Here is a 16,273-nt window from a genome sequence, read left to right as displayed (position 1 = left end):
CCTCCTTAACATGCCTCAAATCTTTTGCATTAAGAGTGTCAGAGATAGACTGGGTAAACCCAGCCTGATCTGCCGGCGATTTGATTTCGCCCTGCAACTCAGTCTGGAAACCCGTACATTCATTTCTACTGCTTCTGTTACACTTTTGTGGGAACCAATCACAGACTGGCTTATCCACCTGGCGCACTATTGGCAGGTTTAACACAATGACGGATAGAGAAGCGATGGGTCGTTGCCCGTTGATCACGCCTCTTGTGGTCTGATTGGTTGAAGGACTATCCAATTGTGTACAGAGTCATTTGATTTATGCTCGTTTATCACGCCTCTTGTGCGGTAGAAAATACAGAGCAGACTCCCCAGACCAATGTTTAATGTTAAATTGAGCTTGGTCTGGTGATAGCCAGACAAGGTCAGAGACGCAATGGAGACGCAATGGAAGCACTACAGATCAAGCAAGTGCAAAAAGGCCGTTTTGCTCTCCGGTTATGCTTTAATGCATTGTGATCCTTTTCAACACTCTCTAAACAACAGACTAGTCTGCTTAAACAAACCGACAACCGCAGTTTCCACTTTCCAGAGCGACATGCAGGCCTGTAGGCTTTGATGACAGGTATTGCTCATGGCAGGCACCTGGCACAGCTTTAGAGGAGATGGGGCACCGAAGTTCAACCTGAGGCACTTCCTGATTGGTCTGGAAGGTTGCCTTTGAATGTCAGAGTAATTATTATGTGCCTTGTTTGGAAAGTATTTAAATTAAATATTTCACTTGTTTGACTGGCATGAGTTGCAGTCTTCATTATTCTGATTAGAACGTCAACACATTTTAATCAGAATGTTAAAACAAAATTATTGATATAGTTATAAAGAAAAGGTCTGCTGGCATTAGTGCCACACAAATGTATGTTTTTAAGTGCATACTTTTTAAATTTTCTTTTTTTATATGCGCACCAAGGCTGTATTGATTTCATCAAAAAATACGGTAAAACAGCAATGATGTGAAAGTTTAAAATAACTCTTTTCTATTGTAATATATTTGAAAAATTAATTGATTCTTGTTATGGTAAAGCTGAATTTTTAGCTTCATTACTCCAGTCTCACATGATCCTTCAGAAATCGTTCCAATAAGTTGATTTGGAGCTCAAAAAACATTTATTATTAATCTTGAAAACAGTTATGCTGCTTAAATTTTTTGTTGTAAATCCTGATTTGCTTTTTTTTTTTTCTCGAGGATTCTTTGATAAATAGAGCATTCAGTTACACTTTTTTTTAAGGTGTCATTGTTACAGTGTAATTATATATTTAAGTACTGAGTAATATTAATTAGGTTAGGGTAGGATTAGAGTGTTTTGAGTTTAAGTTGCTTGTAATTACACATAATTTACTGTTATTACTATGGTAAGTAAGTACATATAACATATGACACTGTAAAATACAATGTTAAAGAAAATTCAAAAGAACTGCATTTATTTGAATTAGACCAAACATTTATATGATAGTGTGTATTATCATATGGTTATGTTATGTCTCACTATTATTTAAGATCTCTCATCACCCATTTTCTCAAGTTGTTTGTTCTAGGACATTAGACTCCCCAGTAACAGATAAAGTTGAATAAGATGCCTCTGGTTCGAGGACACCTGTGTGTTGAAACTGGATCCATGTTTCCTTATCAGTAGGATGTATTTTTTTACTTAACTCATTCCCTCTTCATGTCACAGTCTCATACAGGAGGTGATTTTATCTGAGCTTCAGATTAGTTTGCAACTCATTTCACCTGCAAGTAATCTCTATCTAGTTTAAGAATTAGGCTGAATCACACTATTTAAGAGGGAGTTGGCCATATACTTGACAATATACTTTTTCCTAAAGAAAGAATGGATAAAAAACGACATGAGGGCAAATAAATGATGACAGAATTTCAATTTTTGGGTGAACTATCCCTTTAATGCTTTATCTTGTAGAAACTATTGTTGCACAAATATAACTTTTAATTCATCTTAACACCTGGCCGTTTCATTTAAAGATGTATCATTGTAGATCTGTCCGGTTTTCTCTGTATCTGTTCAGCATCCACATAAAACACATGTACACGGGTTAAGTTCCTACTGATATAATGCTGAAAGCCCAAGGGAAAATCCAATTCATTACCTCCAGACTTAACTTATTATAGTGGTCAGCGCATTTATCAAAGGTGTGTCAAAACATACTTAAATTGTTTGTTGACATTCCCAGTCAACGAACAGCTTGTCAGGCCAGTCAGGAGCTAAAAACGGAAACCGATATGTACTTCTGTGCTCCTTACCGCCTTAGACCTTCAGCGAAGAAAAGGATTGCTTTGAGGAAACCTGATACTCTCTAACATGGCTGTGCTATGCCACTCTACATTGTCTGAGAGGTCAGGAGCTACACAGCAACAGGAGCTCAGGGTCGCCCGATGTCGGGCTATTTAATCATTTTTCTGAGAGCAGCATGGCTAACACATTAACAGGAGGAAATCTGTTTTACATCCTCAGACGGGAAAGCCATTATAATCCTATTGGACATGAATAACTTTAAGGACTCTTATCACTGATTGACGTTAATAATATGAAAACACTGATTGTGCCAATTTGTAATGTCTTTGAATTGATAAATGATCAAATATTTTTTTTTTTTTTTTTAGTTCTCACACATCTGCTTTCACAGAGATGTGCTGGGATTATTGCTACTGTTTAAATGGGAACTATTTGCTAAATAAGATCTAATCTTTATTAATAGACCACTGAAAGAACAAAAAGGTGGTACTTTGAAGATTTTGAAGACTTTTTTGCCTTCCGGGTTCAGATTGGTAGGTGAATGAACTGATGGAGGTGAATCAGAGATAATAATAAGAAAAAATACACAATACCACTTATCTCAAAATTTTAACTGAATGCCTGTTGCCATCATTAAATAATAAAAGTATTACAAGTCTAGAAAAGGAGCTGTGTTGATGTAATATGCTGTAAATTAAGCAAATCTCTCATAAAGAAAGCACTCTGATTCCCTGACATATACCTGATGACTGAATTATACTCAAACTTATAACCTTTAATGGGGAAATGCAGCAAAAATGCACTGCAAACCCTAGCGCTCAAAATAATGAATTGGTGAGAGTAGAGCAAACTCTAATTAAACAAATTAGTTCAAACAAATTCACTTTTATGAGTATTAAGAACTTACTTTTTCTTTTGAGTTCTCAAAACGGACATTTTAAGTTATCTGGATTGTTTCATTGTTTTGAGTTTTATCAACTTGTTTCTTTTCATTTAGACTAGCTTAAATTTAACCAAAACTGGGTTGGGATTTCTATTTCCCAGCATTTTTTCTGCAAGGAGATCTTTAAGTGGGAGATTTAGTTGTGTTTAATGTTTTGTTATGCTAGTTTAGAAGAGTTTCTGTTATGTTGTTTTTTTGTTACCATCATGACGAGTGGAGCATGAGCTTAGTTTGAGAACAGATATATGTTATGTATTATATTGCTGTCCTCATTCAGAAAGTGCTATGCTATGCTAATGCTACTAAAGCATTGTGTAAGCAATTAGCAAGGTAGCATTTATTGAATTAGCTAGTTAAAGCTAGTCCCACAAGTTTCCACTACTAAAAATGTGAGATTACATGATATGTGACCCTGCACAAAACCAGTCATAAGTCGGGTATTTGTGGCAATAGCCAACAATAATGGGCCAAAATGATCGATTGATCATGTTTCATGAAGATATTTTGTAAATTTCCTACCGTAAATATATAAAAAATGTATTATTATTATTAGTAACGTGCATTGCTAAGGACTTCATTTGGACAGCTTTAAAGGCAATTTTCTCAATATTTAGATTTTTTTTGCACCCTCAGATTCCAGATTTTCAATAGTTGTATCTCGACCAAATATCCCATCCTAACAAACCACATCAATGGAAATCTTATTTATTCAGCCTTCATATGATGTATTAATCTCTTTTTTTTTTATTGACCCTTATGACTGGTTTTGTGGTCAGGGTCACATATTTTTAAGTTAAATGTACAGTATGTATTAGGTTACTCAAATATTTCAAGTTCAGAGCAATTAAAATGTACGAGCACAAAATAAGAATCTGCAAGTTCTGCTTACTTAAACTTAAAATTTCGTAACTTAAAAATTTTTAGATTGCCAAGAGGTTTTTTTTTGGGGGGGGGGGGGGGGGGGGGTTACAGTGTATACATTTCAAAAAGTCTTTTTGTAAAAGGTTGAAGGTAGTCTGAAGGTTGCTCTGTTATTTTAACTCTATCTGCTCTCTTTTATGAGAGGGGAATTAAATCTGAGAGTTGTAAACAAAGTTAGAGAAATTGATTCACCAAAATTAGTGGATTGATTTCTGGCTGGCCCGCCATCTGACTTGCTGAAGAAAGCACACAAAGCGGTTTAGTCAAGCACTTCTGAAAAATGTGTAATCTGCCCCAGCTTTCATTTCAGTAATGTAAACCGCAGAACTCTGTGTTTAAGCCATGTGCTTTTCTCCAGGCTTATTTTAGTCTTTCAAGGGGATTTTTTGTTGAACAAGTATATCGCACCAAAAAAAACAGCACAGATCCTTATCATTTTTTAACCTTTGTTATCCTTTTTCATTTTTAATTTGCATGGTAAAAGTGAAAATTATTTTTAATTTATAAAGAAAAATGTTAAACATAAATTTTTCGCTCAATGGCCATTGTTTTGTTCAGAGAATCCATCAAAAAAAATGCCACATTGAGCACATTTTGTTCCATTAAATTTGATCCTGTTTACTGTAAATATATAAGTATCCATTTTGTAGTGTTCATCAAAGATGTTTCATTGTAAGCATGGCATTCAGTAATTGAAAACAATAGATGAGTGTTTGTTCTGCTGCCAACAACCAACGCAAATAGCAAAGAGGGTCACTGTCGCTGAGGGTCAGGACATTGGCAGACTGCTGACATTGTCATTGATATAATGAAGCACTTGCTGGAATAACAAGCATGCTTCTTTGTGTCCGGTGTTTTGGAAAGGGATAACACTGCTTTGAACTGATTTAATCCTATAGAGTTCCTTTCTATCTTCAGCATGATGTTTCTTTAATCCCTTGTTAAACGTAATTTATTTTTTCTTGAGGATTCTTTGATAAATAGAGCATTCGGTTACACTTTATTTCAAGGTGTCATTGTTACAGTGTAATTATAAATAGCAAATAGTTAAGTTGTTTTGGTGACGATGGTTTTATGTTTTTTAATAAATGGTTGTTTTGTTTAACAGGTGCCGTGTTGGATCTGGGTACCTGCTCATGTGAGTTTTCCTCCAGCTATGGAACCCTGGCCTATTATGGCCTGGGGCTTAATGCTGACCGCCATCACCGGCTGGATCAAAGCGGTTCAATCAAGGGACTTCACAGAAAAAGACATTGTTTTTCTCCATCCCTCAAGTAAGTATTTCTTCTTTTGTCTCCTTTCTTCTTAGATTCTGCCAAAGCTTTGATAAAATCCATGAGTTCCTGAGTCATCTAGAACAAAAGGGCCAGACATCAGTTGTCAGTCCTAGCTTCTATAGATCCTTTAAAGGGATAGTTCACCCAAAAATGAAAATTAGCCCATGATTTACTCACCCTCAAGTCATCCTAGGTGTATATGACATTCTTCTTTCAGATGAATACAATCGTTATTAAAAAAAGTCCTGGCTCTTCCAAGCTTTAGAATGGCCATGTCAATCAAATTGCATCTATCCATCATAAAAGTGCTCCACACGGCTCGTAAATATCCATATTTAAAACTTTACAAACTGTAATCTCTAACTTCCGCTAACTGATGTACGCTCGTTCACGAGAGACTGGCATTCCAGCCAGGCCCGGACTGGCCATCGGGAGCACCGGGTGGAATCCCGGTGGCCTGGCAACTGATTTGGCCCACTGACCTCTTTCTTCTTTTTATTTTTTTTTATTTTAATTATATATTATTGCCTTTTTAATTATATACAATTGTCCAAATGCACTAAAGTGATCATTCCCGAATTCGGCATTCGCGAACATGGTTAGTCGTGACTGGCAATGCTACGATTCAGCTCGTAATAATTTGCATGAAACAGTTGTTTAATATTGAATATTTAAGACATTCTAAGATAAAACAACAACACATTGTTCTAATGTGATACTTTGAATTTACCTAAATAAATTTTGATTTGTTGCAAACAAATTATGTGTGTTGTTTTTTTTGCATCAACGTTGAGACAGTTCTGTTTCTAACGGTATAGACCTGCTGAAGAAGAAGTGACAGGTACAAGAAAAGTAGCAAAAAAGTAAACACACACACGGGAGAGAGTCGAGACAGCGAGATATCAGGGAAAATGAAGATAATGAAAAGGAAAAGGGAAGTGAAGGTGCAGTTCAAGAGAGGACCTGTCATTATTGTGCAAGGCTTCAGCCTAAGGATCTAAACCTTTTTTATGTGATGACTTTACAAAAATATGGTTCTACATGGTTCCAAAATTTGTTGTTTGAATGGGATGGCCTGGATGGGTGTGACAATTACCGGCCTGAAATTTTGTCTCAATCCGGCCCTGGTTCCAGCGCATGACGTAGGACGCTCCAGTGAGAATATGCTAGTTCTCGCAAGAACTAAGTTGTGTTTTGCTCTATCCTCTGCGCTTCCGTGTTCATCACCGGAACTTACGCTACACCTGTGTCCTACACTGGAATGCCAGTCTCTCGAGAACGTGTGTAAGTCAGTTAGCAGAAGTTAGAGATTACAGTTTGTAAAGTTTTAAATTTGGATATTTTTCTTACAAAAACACATCGCTTTGCTTCGGAATACTTTATTAACCCCTGGAGCCGTGTGGAGCACTTTTATGGACTTCAAAACAGAAACAGCCATTCGCTGCCATTATAAAGCTTGGAAGAGCCAGGACATTTTTTAATATAAGAAGAATGTCATATACACCTAGGATGACTTGAGGGTGAGTAAATAATGGGCTGATTTTCATTTTTTGGTGAGCTATCCCTTTTAGGGCTGGTATATGGAGCTGTTAGAGCTTCAGGCTCTGACTGCAGATTCATTCTAATATATGGCGTTCTAGTTTTTATATTGTGTCCTAATAATTGGCCGTCCAGGCTATATCAGTGGTTGAGCAACAGGCCAGTGATGCGTAGCTAAACTTAGCGTCTCAGCTGACATACCAGCTGTGTTAAGACCCCCCACCCTAAAACTCATGGATTGCCCACTAGGCCTGCTGATGTGAAATCAATTGTTCAGAGCATATGGCAATGGCAATGACGTTATAGGTCAGTGTAGCCTTTTCTGCCTGAGACCTTTTCTTCTTTATCCCTTGTTTGATATGCATCTTGAAGTTCTTTATCAGGAAATGGCTTTTACACTCATCAAATATATTGCTAACATTTTCTTATAGCATTCAGCATGTCATCAACAAACAAAATTACATTATATAATTTTTAACAATATAGTTTGTTAATAAACATTCAAATAATAAGATTTTTTAGAAAGAAGTCTCTTATGCTCACCAAGGCTGCATTTATTTAATTAAAAATACAGTAAAAAAAATTATAGTGCATTTTAAAATAAATGTTTTCTATTTTAATATATTTATAAAGTGCAATGTATTCAGCCATTATTGAAGTCTTCAGTGTCACATGATCCTTCAGAAATCTATTATTATTATTTAAACAGTTTAAACACATATTTACTTAAACAATTGTGCTGCTTAATATTTTTGTGGAAATTGTGATTCTTTTTCTTCTTCTTTTTTGTGGATTATTTGATGAATAGAGAGTTCAAAAGGACAGCATTTATTTGAAATATATATATTTTGTAACATCTCACTTTTTTATCAATTTAATACATTATTACTGAATAAAAGTATTAATTAACTTAAATTGTTGTATATTCAGCTTATAAATATTCGAAATATTTTTCCATTCAGAAATGGAACCAAAATCATTAAGTTCCTCATGGTTCCCATTCCTATTTTTCCTATACATTCATATTTGAGAGTAGATGTTTCAGTTCTGTTGAGAGAATTAATCTGTGAAATCCCAAACTCTTTCATCACAGTGAGCAGGACCTCCCATAATCCTTTTAGCTGTGGCTCTCCGGTGTACAGCTGGAGATATCCGTATCTGCTCAATGGCCCAGCGGGAATCGAGTGTGTGTGTGAGGTTAAAACAAACCACTTCTTATGAGATCTCAAAATAGTTTGTGCACCAGCCTAGTTTTTGTGACTTGCTGAAATCCAACTGTTGCACATTGATGTAGAGGATTTACTATGATGATGAAGTTGATTTTGTTTCATCACTCCAGATGGCAAGTGTGGATTTACAACCCCATGAGATCATTCAGAGAACAAAACACACTTAGCCTATTTAGAGCAGTTAGCACTATACTTGACAATGAGTGTGTTTACATGTACAATAAAACGCTGCTGGTGGCTTTCAAAAATAAGCGCATTATAAAAACTCAAAGCAAATGTATAATGACATAGACAAGCGAGGGTCGTAAATGTGCCTCAGACTGTTCATATTTTGCTGTTGTTTTAACTAAAATGTTTCTCTCATCTCTTTAAGTCTGTGCTATAAATATAAGAGAGGTTACAGTCGGTTGTATCATTGTATTCATTATTTAGTGACCGCTTTCTCATAAAGAGGCTCGCAGGAATTTGGTGGGGTTAACAGTAAAAACTGTAGGTCATAAATTAACTTCTAACTAAGCTCTGTTTGTATACAGAGCTATTTAGAGTAGTAATAACACATTGGGCTGTTTGGATGAATGAATGGCCTGTTTAAAATGGTCACTTGATCAGATTCATGAACAGTTGCTGGGCAAGGTCAACAAGAGGCTTTTCTCTTTAAAACTTTAAAACAAAAACGAGGCTGATTATTTATGATCTACGTGAGCTGCGTAATCTGATTGAGGAGCTCCAGAAAGAGAAAAAGCACATCGTTTTCCCAAGGACTTTTAACAGCAAAGAGCACTTGAATAGATTGTGTCTCAGTTTTTGGCAAGTGGTTCTATTGATTAGGTAATTGATACAGGTAGCCAGCATTTCTGTGAGTGAAATTCATTCAAAAATGCAATGAGTGTCTGGAATTTTATCTTTTCTATAAACACTGTATATAAATTGTAATGTCAGATAAAAATATCACTTGGAGATTTAATTTTTTTTTTTTTTTTTTTTAAAGAAAATGTATCACCATTCAGAGCTAGTCTGAGAGGAAAAACATTGTAGCATGACGCCATCATTTATTTCTATTTGACCATTATTTATAGCAAGTTCAGAATATAGCTGTGCAAAGTGAGTTTGATGCAGATTGCAAAAAAAAAGATTTTTTTACATTATTGCAAAAAAATCTGTCAAATTATTGTTGTTCTTTTGAACTTCCTATTCATCAAATAATCCTGAAAAAAATATCATGCAAAATTATAATGCAGCACATCTGTTTTCAACATTGATAATGATAAAAAATATTTCTTAAGCAGCAAATCAGCATATTAGAATGATATCTGAAGGATCATGTGACACTGAAGACTGGAGAAATGATGCTGAAAAAACAGCTTTGCTATCACAAAAACATTTTGAAATATATTAAAATAGAAAATAGTTATTTTAAATTGTAATAATTTTCACAATATTTGCCTATATTTATTTATTTTTAAATAAAATATATTTAAAACCATTTATAAAATGAATAAATGCAATCTTAGGGAGCATGAGCCCATTTAAAAACATTATTTAAAAAATTGCTGACCCCAAACTTTTGAACGATAGCGTAAATAAAAGATTGTATTGGCAGATAAGATGTTATATGTGTATGTACTACAATATCATATCAATATTGGATTTATATCTGATGTTTCCCACCCTTTTGTTCAACATAATAATAATCAGTTTCACCAGCAGATTTCCAATCACTAAATGATGATCTAAATCATTCCCTTTACATTGATTATTATTCTTTTGTCCTCTCTTTCCCCAGCAACTCCATATCCCGGAGGATTCAAATGTTTTACCTGTGAAGAGGCACCTGACAACTATGAGTGCAATCGCTGGGCTCCAGATCACTACTGTTCACGAGGTGCCAACATCTCCATAACCTCTCTCTCTTATTACAGAGCAGTTAGAAAACTTAAGTACAGCCTATTGAAACTAAAGTATTAAAGTAGAGTATTCTACAAAACAAGGTGCAAATTATAATGAATCCAATTTATATACAAAGGAAGTGTGTTTGTGCTGAAAAGAAGGACAATGACTTAATTTAAATGGTCACAACGCAATGCTATTAATTGTGCTGTGCTAAAAATCCAAATTTGGTGTTCCCGGTCAAAAATGACTGACCTTTTACATTGCTTGTAAATCTTTCATTATGGGGCGGAGGGTTGTTCTGTCACTTATTACAGTTTTGTATTTCTTTTTGGAGCTGATTGATCGTATGCCTCATTGATCTGAGCTTATGCACCTCAGTTTATGAGTGAAAAAATTTCAATCAAGCTCAAAAAACTGAGGTGCATAAGCTCAGGTCAATGAGGTCTAGTGGCCTACGATCAATCAGTTGCTAAAGGAAATACAAAACCTTTCCTAACTGAAAGGAAACAAGTTGATATAAAAATGTAATCCAATATGTGTCCCATAACAAGAGATTTATAAGCATTTTTTGTAGGTTGGACATTTTTGACCGGGAACACCAGTGGAATTTAATCCCAAAAAAGAACAAAATTTAGCAAGGTCAGTAAGTTGCAGTCCAATGCGATAACAATAACTAGCATTTTTGGGAAAAAGAAGATCCTTTCTACGTCAAAATGACTGGAATGCAACCTGAGGGTTATGTACATTTAGCGAATGCTGAATAAGATGCAGGGTCAGTATTTTTCAGGCACTGCTTTGCCTATGGGTTGTTTCATATGTATTCAGAACATGGTTTTGCCATGAATAGCGTCCCATATAAGGAGGCTCGTGCTGTGTTGGGTCTGATTTACAGCACTGTGTTAATGACTCAGGAGCTGTATAACCCCTTACAGACACTCATTCCTTCAGGAAGCACAAGCTGCTGCAGATCACGTTTTGCAGGGAATGTACTGTATACATTTCCTGGAATGCTCAGATATGGTTGTGTTGTGTGTTTCCATGTAGTTCTTGTGCAATATTTTGTTACTCATATTTCATGGGCCCTTATTAAAGATTGGCTGAGGGCAAGCACTGCAATATCTGTGCAAAAATCCCTGGAGACTCCATTAGTCAAATCTTAATGTTGTCTTTTGTGATGTATACAGTGTGCCCTTGAGAAAACTAAGTGAAGTTTCTTTGCAACTTTTAGAGAGCAGATATTGCTACACACGTCATAAGATGAGCTGGGATGGAAACACAGTGTCAGTGACAAAGCGTTGTGTGGCGCTGGAAGACTGTCTTGAAACAGGGTGCTCGGACATGGACCATGAAGGAAACAGGGTGAGAACAAGTAACTTATGTGTCCAGTTTGTGTCATGCTCATCCTCTCATCTCACTTTACACACTCCACTTGAAGTGATCTTAAACATGTTGAGTGGATGATAAACATTTCTGATCGGTCCTGCTGCTTATAGGATATGGCTCAGTCAGCAACACTAAACTCTGCTCTTTAGTTAATCCATTTATCCTCTCAAGTGAAGATGAGATAAAGGTGTGTGTTATGCTGCCGTCTCTCGGTAATCCTTCTCTGAGTAATCCTTGCTGAAAGGTGCGCCTGGTCACTCCCTGAACTCTTTGTATCTTACCTTTTACCTCTAGCACAGGACAGGAGTTATGCAGAGGGCAGGGGGCAGATGTGAGGAGGCCAGATTGAGAGATAAATGCGGTGTAAAGATGCCACAGCAACACTAAAAGGGAAAATTTAGAAGTTGAAGGTTCATTCTAAGGTTAAGGTTATTTACAGGTTACCCAGAAAAAAACAGTTCAGACAAACACAAATACGTTTTGGCCTAATCCTAAGTAGGCTATTAAACTTCGGCAGTTAATTCAGCCCAAAACACTTTAAAGTTGGCATGAATACTACTCAAACAAGTAATAATGTAGGACGTGACTTGATTTTGATTGGATAGTTGGCTTTAAAATTTGAATATTGATTGGATAGTCCATTTTTGTAAACTTTGTAGAACATTTTAAGATTAACGTTGATTTAAGTTCTCCAATTGAATGTTCAGCATTATGCAACCAAAAGCAGTTATATCATCATAATATTTGCTGGTTTTCTTTCTTATGTCTATTTGCATATTGAACTGTGATTGGTGCTTTTATCCTTGCATATAATTTTATCTTCTATAATTGTTTTTAGGGCCGACTCTCCTTTTTAAGTTGTTTTTCTCTTTTTTAAGATTCTGTGTTAAGTTTATCAATGTCAGTTTTGAAATAGTGGGACCGATCAGAAGAAGCCATGAAGCCATCACAAATGTGTGTTTATAGTAGCATCTGTGTATTAGTCAACAACATTTCAGAGGAAATGCTTATTATGCAGCTCTGCACAAGACAAGAAACAATATATATCGTGGCCACAAATTAGGAATTTGTTTCAATTTATTAATGTGAGTATTTTAGTTCAAATGTGTGGTCACATTGTACTAATTTGTCCCCTTGATTGAAATTTGTTAAATTGTGACAACACATTAAGTTGTGGGAACGAATTCTTAAAGGGTTAGTTCACCCAAAAATTGTAATTTTGTCATTAGTACCCTCATGTAATTCCAAACTCGTAAGACCTTCGTTCTAGCCTGACAAGCCAGACCCACATCAAGATGTTGGGTCTGGGAACACACCATTGCAGGGCTCAAACCGAGGGGCGGGATGAACGGTTGTCTTTCAAATTCCCTCTGCGCAATAGGATAGCACTACAACCAACCAGAGCAACGAAGAAGGTGAAGCGGAGATAGTTGATAGATTAAACTTTTGCCGTATCCGGTCAGCACACGGAACCGCGTCAACCCTGCCTTCATTATGTTAAGCCCGCCTACCGACTCTATAGACGATGTGAGTGGCCTGACCAGAGTTTAGTTTTTCCAGCTCGCACGCCAACAGAGAGCTGCTAGACTTTCCTGCTAGGGTGCGTCTAGATTTCTAGGCTACCTTCGTTCATTTTCAGAACACAAATTAAGATATTTTTGATGAAATTCGAGCGCTTTCTGACCCCACATAGAGACTGCAACATTATTACAACTTTCAAGGTCCAGAAAGGTAGTAAAAACATTGTTAACCCTTAAATGCATAACTGTTTCGCCAAACATTCTTACATATTCGGGTCTTTAGCGACCCGGATTTATATCTAACATGGATAGATCTCTACCTGTCGCGATAATATATAAAACTCCTGATATTAGAGTGACAATTACAGAAGAATAAAATAAAACATATTTTGTTACCTTTTGGAGCTTGGAAGGGTTCAGTTTGAGCAGATGTTTTACACCATCATCACTGTCCTCGTCAGAGCTCATGTCCCAGTATTCAGCATCTGGCTCATATTCGCGATATCACGCAGATTCTCAAAACTCATTTTCAACGTCTTCAAAATAAATATTTTTATCACTGACAGCTTCCTTCACCAGATCCATCATCAAGTGACAGTGACAGTAATATTTGAATGTGTTCAGTACTTGCCCTGCAGTAAATCGCTGAGCCATTTCAGGTTTTGCAGATTATAATTATTATTGTTTCGTTTTCTGTCTGAGGTAACTTTGAGTGAAACATCACTTCATCATTGTGTATCAGACAAATAAAGGTGAATTTCACTTATTTTGTCATTATAGATTAATTTATTATTGTGCAGGAAAAAAAATACGTACACTCTTACACACCTCGGGTCGTTAGCGACCCTATACAATTTTGACAAAAAACGAGTGGAAAAACAGGCATTCAATTATAATTGTATTTTTTTTTCTTGTTATATTGTTTAAAATGGATTGATTGAGGAATACTAAGAAGGTTGATGTCTAACTTTAAAAAATGAATGAGGAGGAGGGTAGTGAATGACGTCTCGGATCGCTAAAGACCCGAGGTATGTATTTAAGGGTTAAAATAGTCCATGTGACTACAATGTGACCTTAATGTTATGAAGCGACGAGAATACTTTGTATGTGCAAAAAACAAACAAAAACAATGACTTTATTCAACAGTTCTCTTCTGTGTCAGTCTCCTATGCTGTTCACGTTGTAAACACAGTGCAAAGCTGCCGGGTTCTACCTCAGAACGGCGGCTCTGGATTGGCCGGCTGTGTTCACATGAGCACCACGACATATGCATGTGCAGTCTTGCATTTCACTTGCTTTACTTCAGAAAGTGTAAATCTCTCTTTTTTTGTTTAACTCTAACTTCATTGTTTGGTTTTCTCTGTGCAGGAGTGTACAGCCTGTTGCGAGGGGAACATATGTAATATGCCCCTCCCACAAAACGAGACCGATGCCATCTTTGCCACCACGTCTCCCATTAATGAAAGCATGCAACCAGCACAGAGTCCCACGCTGCTGCTTTCTGTCTGTCTCATCGGCCTGATGCTCCACAGTATTAACTGAGAGTGGAACGAACCTTTATGGCAATAACTTTTTAAAGAAAACCATTGACTTGTGCCAGTCAGCTGTGGGCTTTACCTTCCTCAAAATGAAGTGTTAGTTGTTGGACTTTTTCTTTCCTATGAATCATTTTTATGAATCCTATACTAATATCCTCTATTGATTGGACTAATAGTTTCATGATGTACATGGGAAGGGGATATTTATGGCAAAACTGACACAAACCTGCACATTTCTTTGTCTCGAATTAATGTGAGTTGTGTTTTATATACGTTTGTATAGATATATTTATTTTTTTATCCATTTTTGTAGGATGCTGAACTGTGTGTTGTTGGCTGTAGGTATGATATGAGCATAACTCTAGGGGTCATGAATTTTCCACCCACCCCTCTTTCATCATTGTTAGCGTATTTTTGTCATCATGGAAAAGGGCTTGAACCTATAGGAAACAAGTTCAACATGTCATCCAGCAACATAGAAAGAACTTCGCCAATCCTATAAAAAGAACATTCTGTTTTAGTTTTGCACTGTGTATGTGTGTCATAATGTATTCCTAAAGCACTTGTGTACAGATTGTCATGTGAAAGCGTAGTGACTAGCATTGAACGTCCATGTAGCCTAGAGTGAAAGGCTTTGTTATTATTATTATTATATATACATTTGTCAGTCCATTGTTGTGTACTGATATATTTCCTAACCATGATTCCTGGCTGACTGTGCAATCAGCTAAAAGTGTTGAGTCTGCGGCAACAGTGTTATTTTTTTCAGGCTTTATGATTTGTTTAGGCCATGTGCCCGGCTGTAAATGAAGCTATTTCCTCTTTCTTCTCTGTCTTTTGTCGTTATGAAAAGAATTGTAACATTCACTGAAATCAGTTTGTTCACTTAATATAAAGGGCATGGTGATCACAGAAGGGCTCAAAACCTTTACTCAGGTAATTATGGAGCAGTTAGTGCTAGTTTAGTAATGCACAAAACGCCTTTAACCTGAGTGGACCCATCCAAACTATCTGAAGGTCATATGCATTAAACAACTGAATGTGCTGATATAAATCAGCTCTCCTCAGCTCAGATTTATAACATTGTGTATGTACATAATACGCCTCTCGTTGGTTTTTAATCTCATTTTAACTACAAAAATACAGATTTGTAGGCCTACTAAGGTTGCATGAACTTTTTATACTTACAAAATTGTGAATTCTGCATGCCATCGTGTGCCAAGGCTTGTTATAAATGTAGATATTTTTTCTACACTTGCTTGTAATATCCCTGTATATTTTTGTGTACATAATTTTGGATATGTTTTTAAAATCACGCCTTTGGAGTAAATTTGTAACACTTCTGTGGTCTCTTGTGTTGTAATGTATTAAATTCAGATCAGAATGTTTACTGATGTTTTGTTTACTGTTATTAAAAACAATATTCTAAAAAAATTAAGGTTGCATCGTAATTCAACTAAATGAGTTTGTGAATGTTCTCTTCAAAAGGGGCTTGGCGATTCACTGAAAATATATTTTTGGTTTGTTCCATTTTCCACTCAACCCCTGTTGATTTTACTCTAAAAGAGGCACAGCTAAACTTTCTAAATCTGGCACATTTTTCCCTTTTTAATTTCATGCCTGTGGTCAACCATTTGAAATGTATAACTGCTAACAGTGCTAAACTAATAAGGAAGATGCAGGTGTGAAAATCCTTAAAAACCTGTATTTTTGTCAGGATACACTTTATTTTAGAGTTC

At 36.1% G+C, this 16,273-nt stretch overlaps 1 protein-coding gene across 2 annotated transcripts in view; it reads left to right on the top strand.

Annotated features, from left to right (window-relative positions):
* Window positions 1-15,988, top strand: part of lypd6 (LY6/PLAUR domain containing 6) — a 28,115-nt gene extending 12,127 nt beyond the window's left edge. Inside the window, exons 1-5 of one of the 2 annotated variants that reach the window (XM_079821976.1) lie at window positions 4,958-5,105; window positions 5,267-5,432; window positions 9,987-10,085; window positions 11,322-11,452; window positions 14,365-15,961. In XM_079821976.1, coding sequence (XP_079678102.1) covers window positions 5,315-5,432; window positions 9,987-10,085; window positions 11,322-11,452; window positions 14,365-14,538 — 522 coding nt within the window. In that variant the 5' untranslated portion in view covers window positions 4,958-5,105; window positions 5,267-5,314 and the 3' untranslated portion in view covers window positions 14,539-15,961. Of the gene's footprint in view, window positions 1-4,957; window positions 5,106-5,266; window positions 5,433-9,986; window positions 10,086-11,321; window positions 11,453-14,364 lie in introns of those variants that run through there. The other variant, XM_079821975.1, reaches the window with a different exon arrangement.
* The last annotated feature ends 285 nt before the right edge of the window (window positions 15,989-16,273 follow it).

The sequence above is a fragment of the Gobio gobio genome (genome assembly GCF_949357685.1).
Source record: "Gobio gobio genome assembly, chromosome: 7".
Lineage (NCBI taxonomy): Eukaryota > Metazoa > Chordata > Actinopteri > Cypriniformes > Gobionidae > Gobio > Gobio gobio.
The sequence above is the reverse complement of the archived record's forward strand: the minus strand, read 5'-3'. Positions and strand labels throughout refer to the sequence as shown.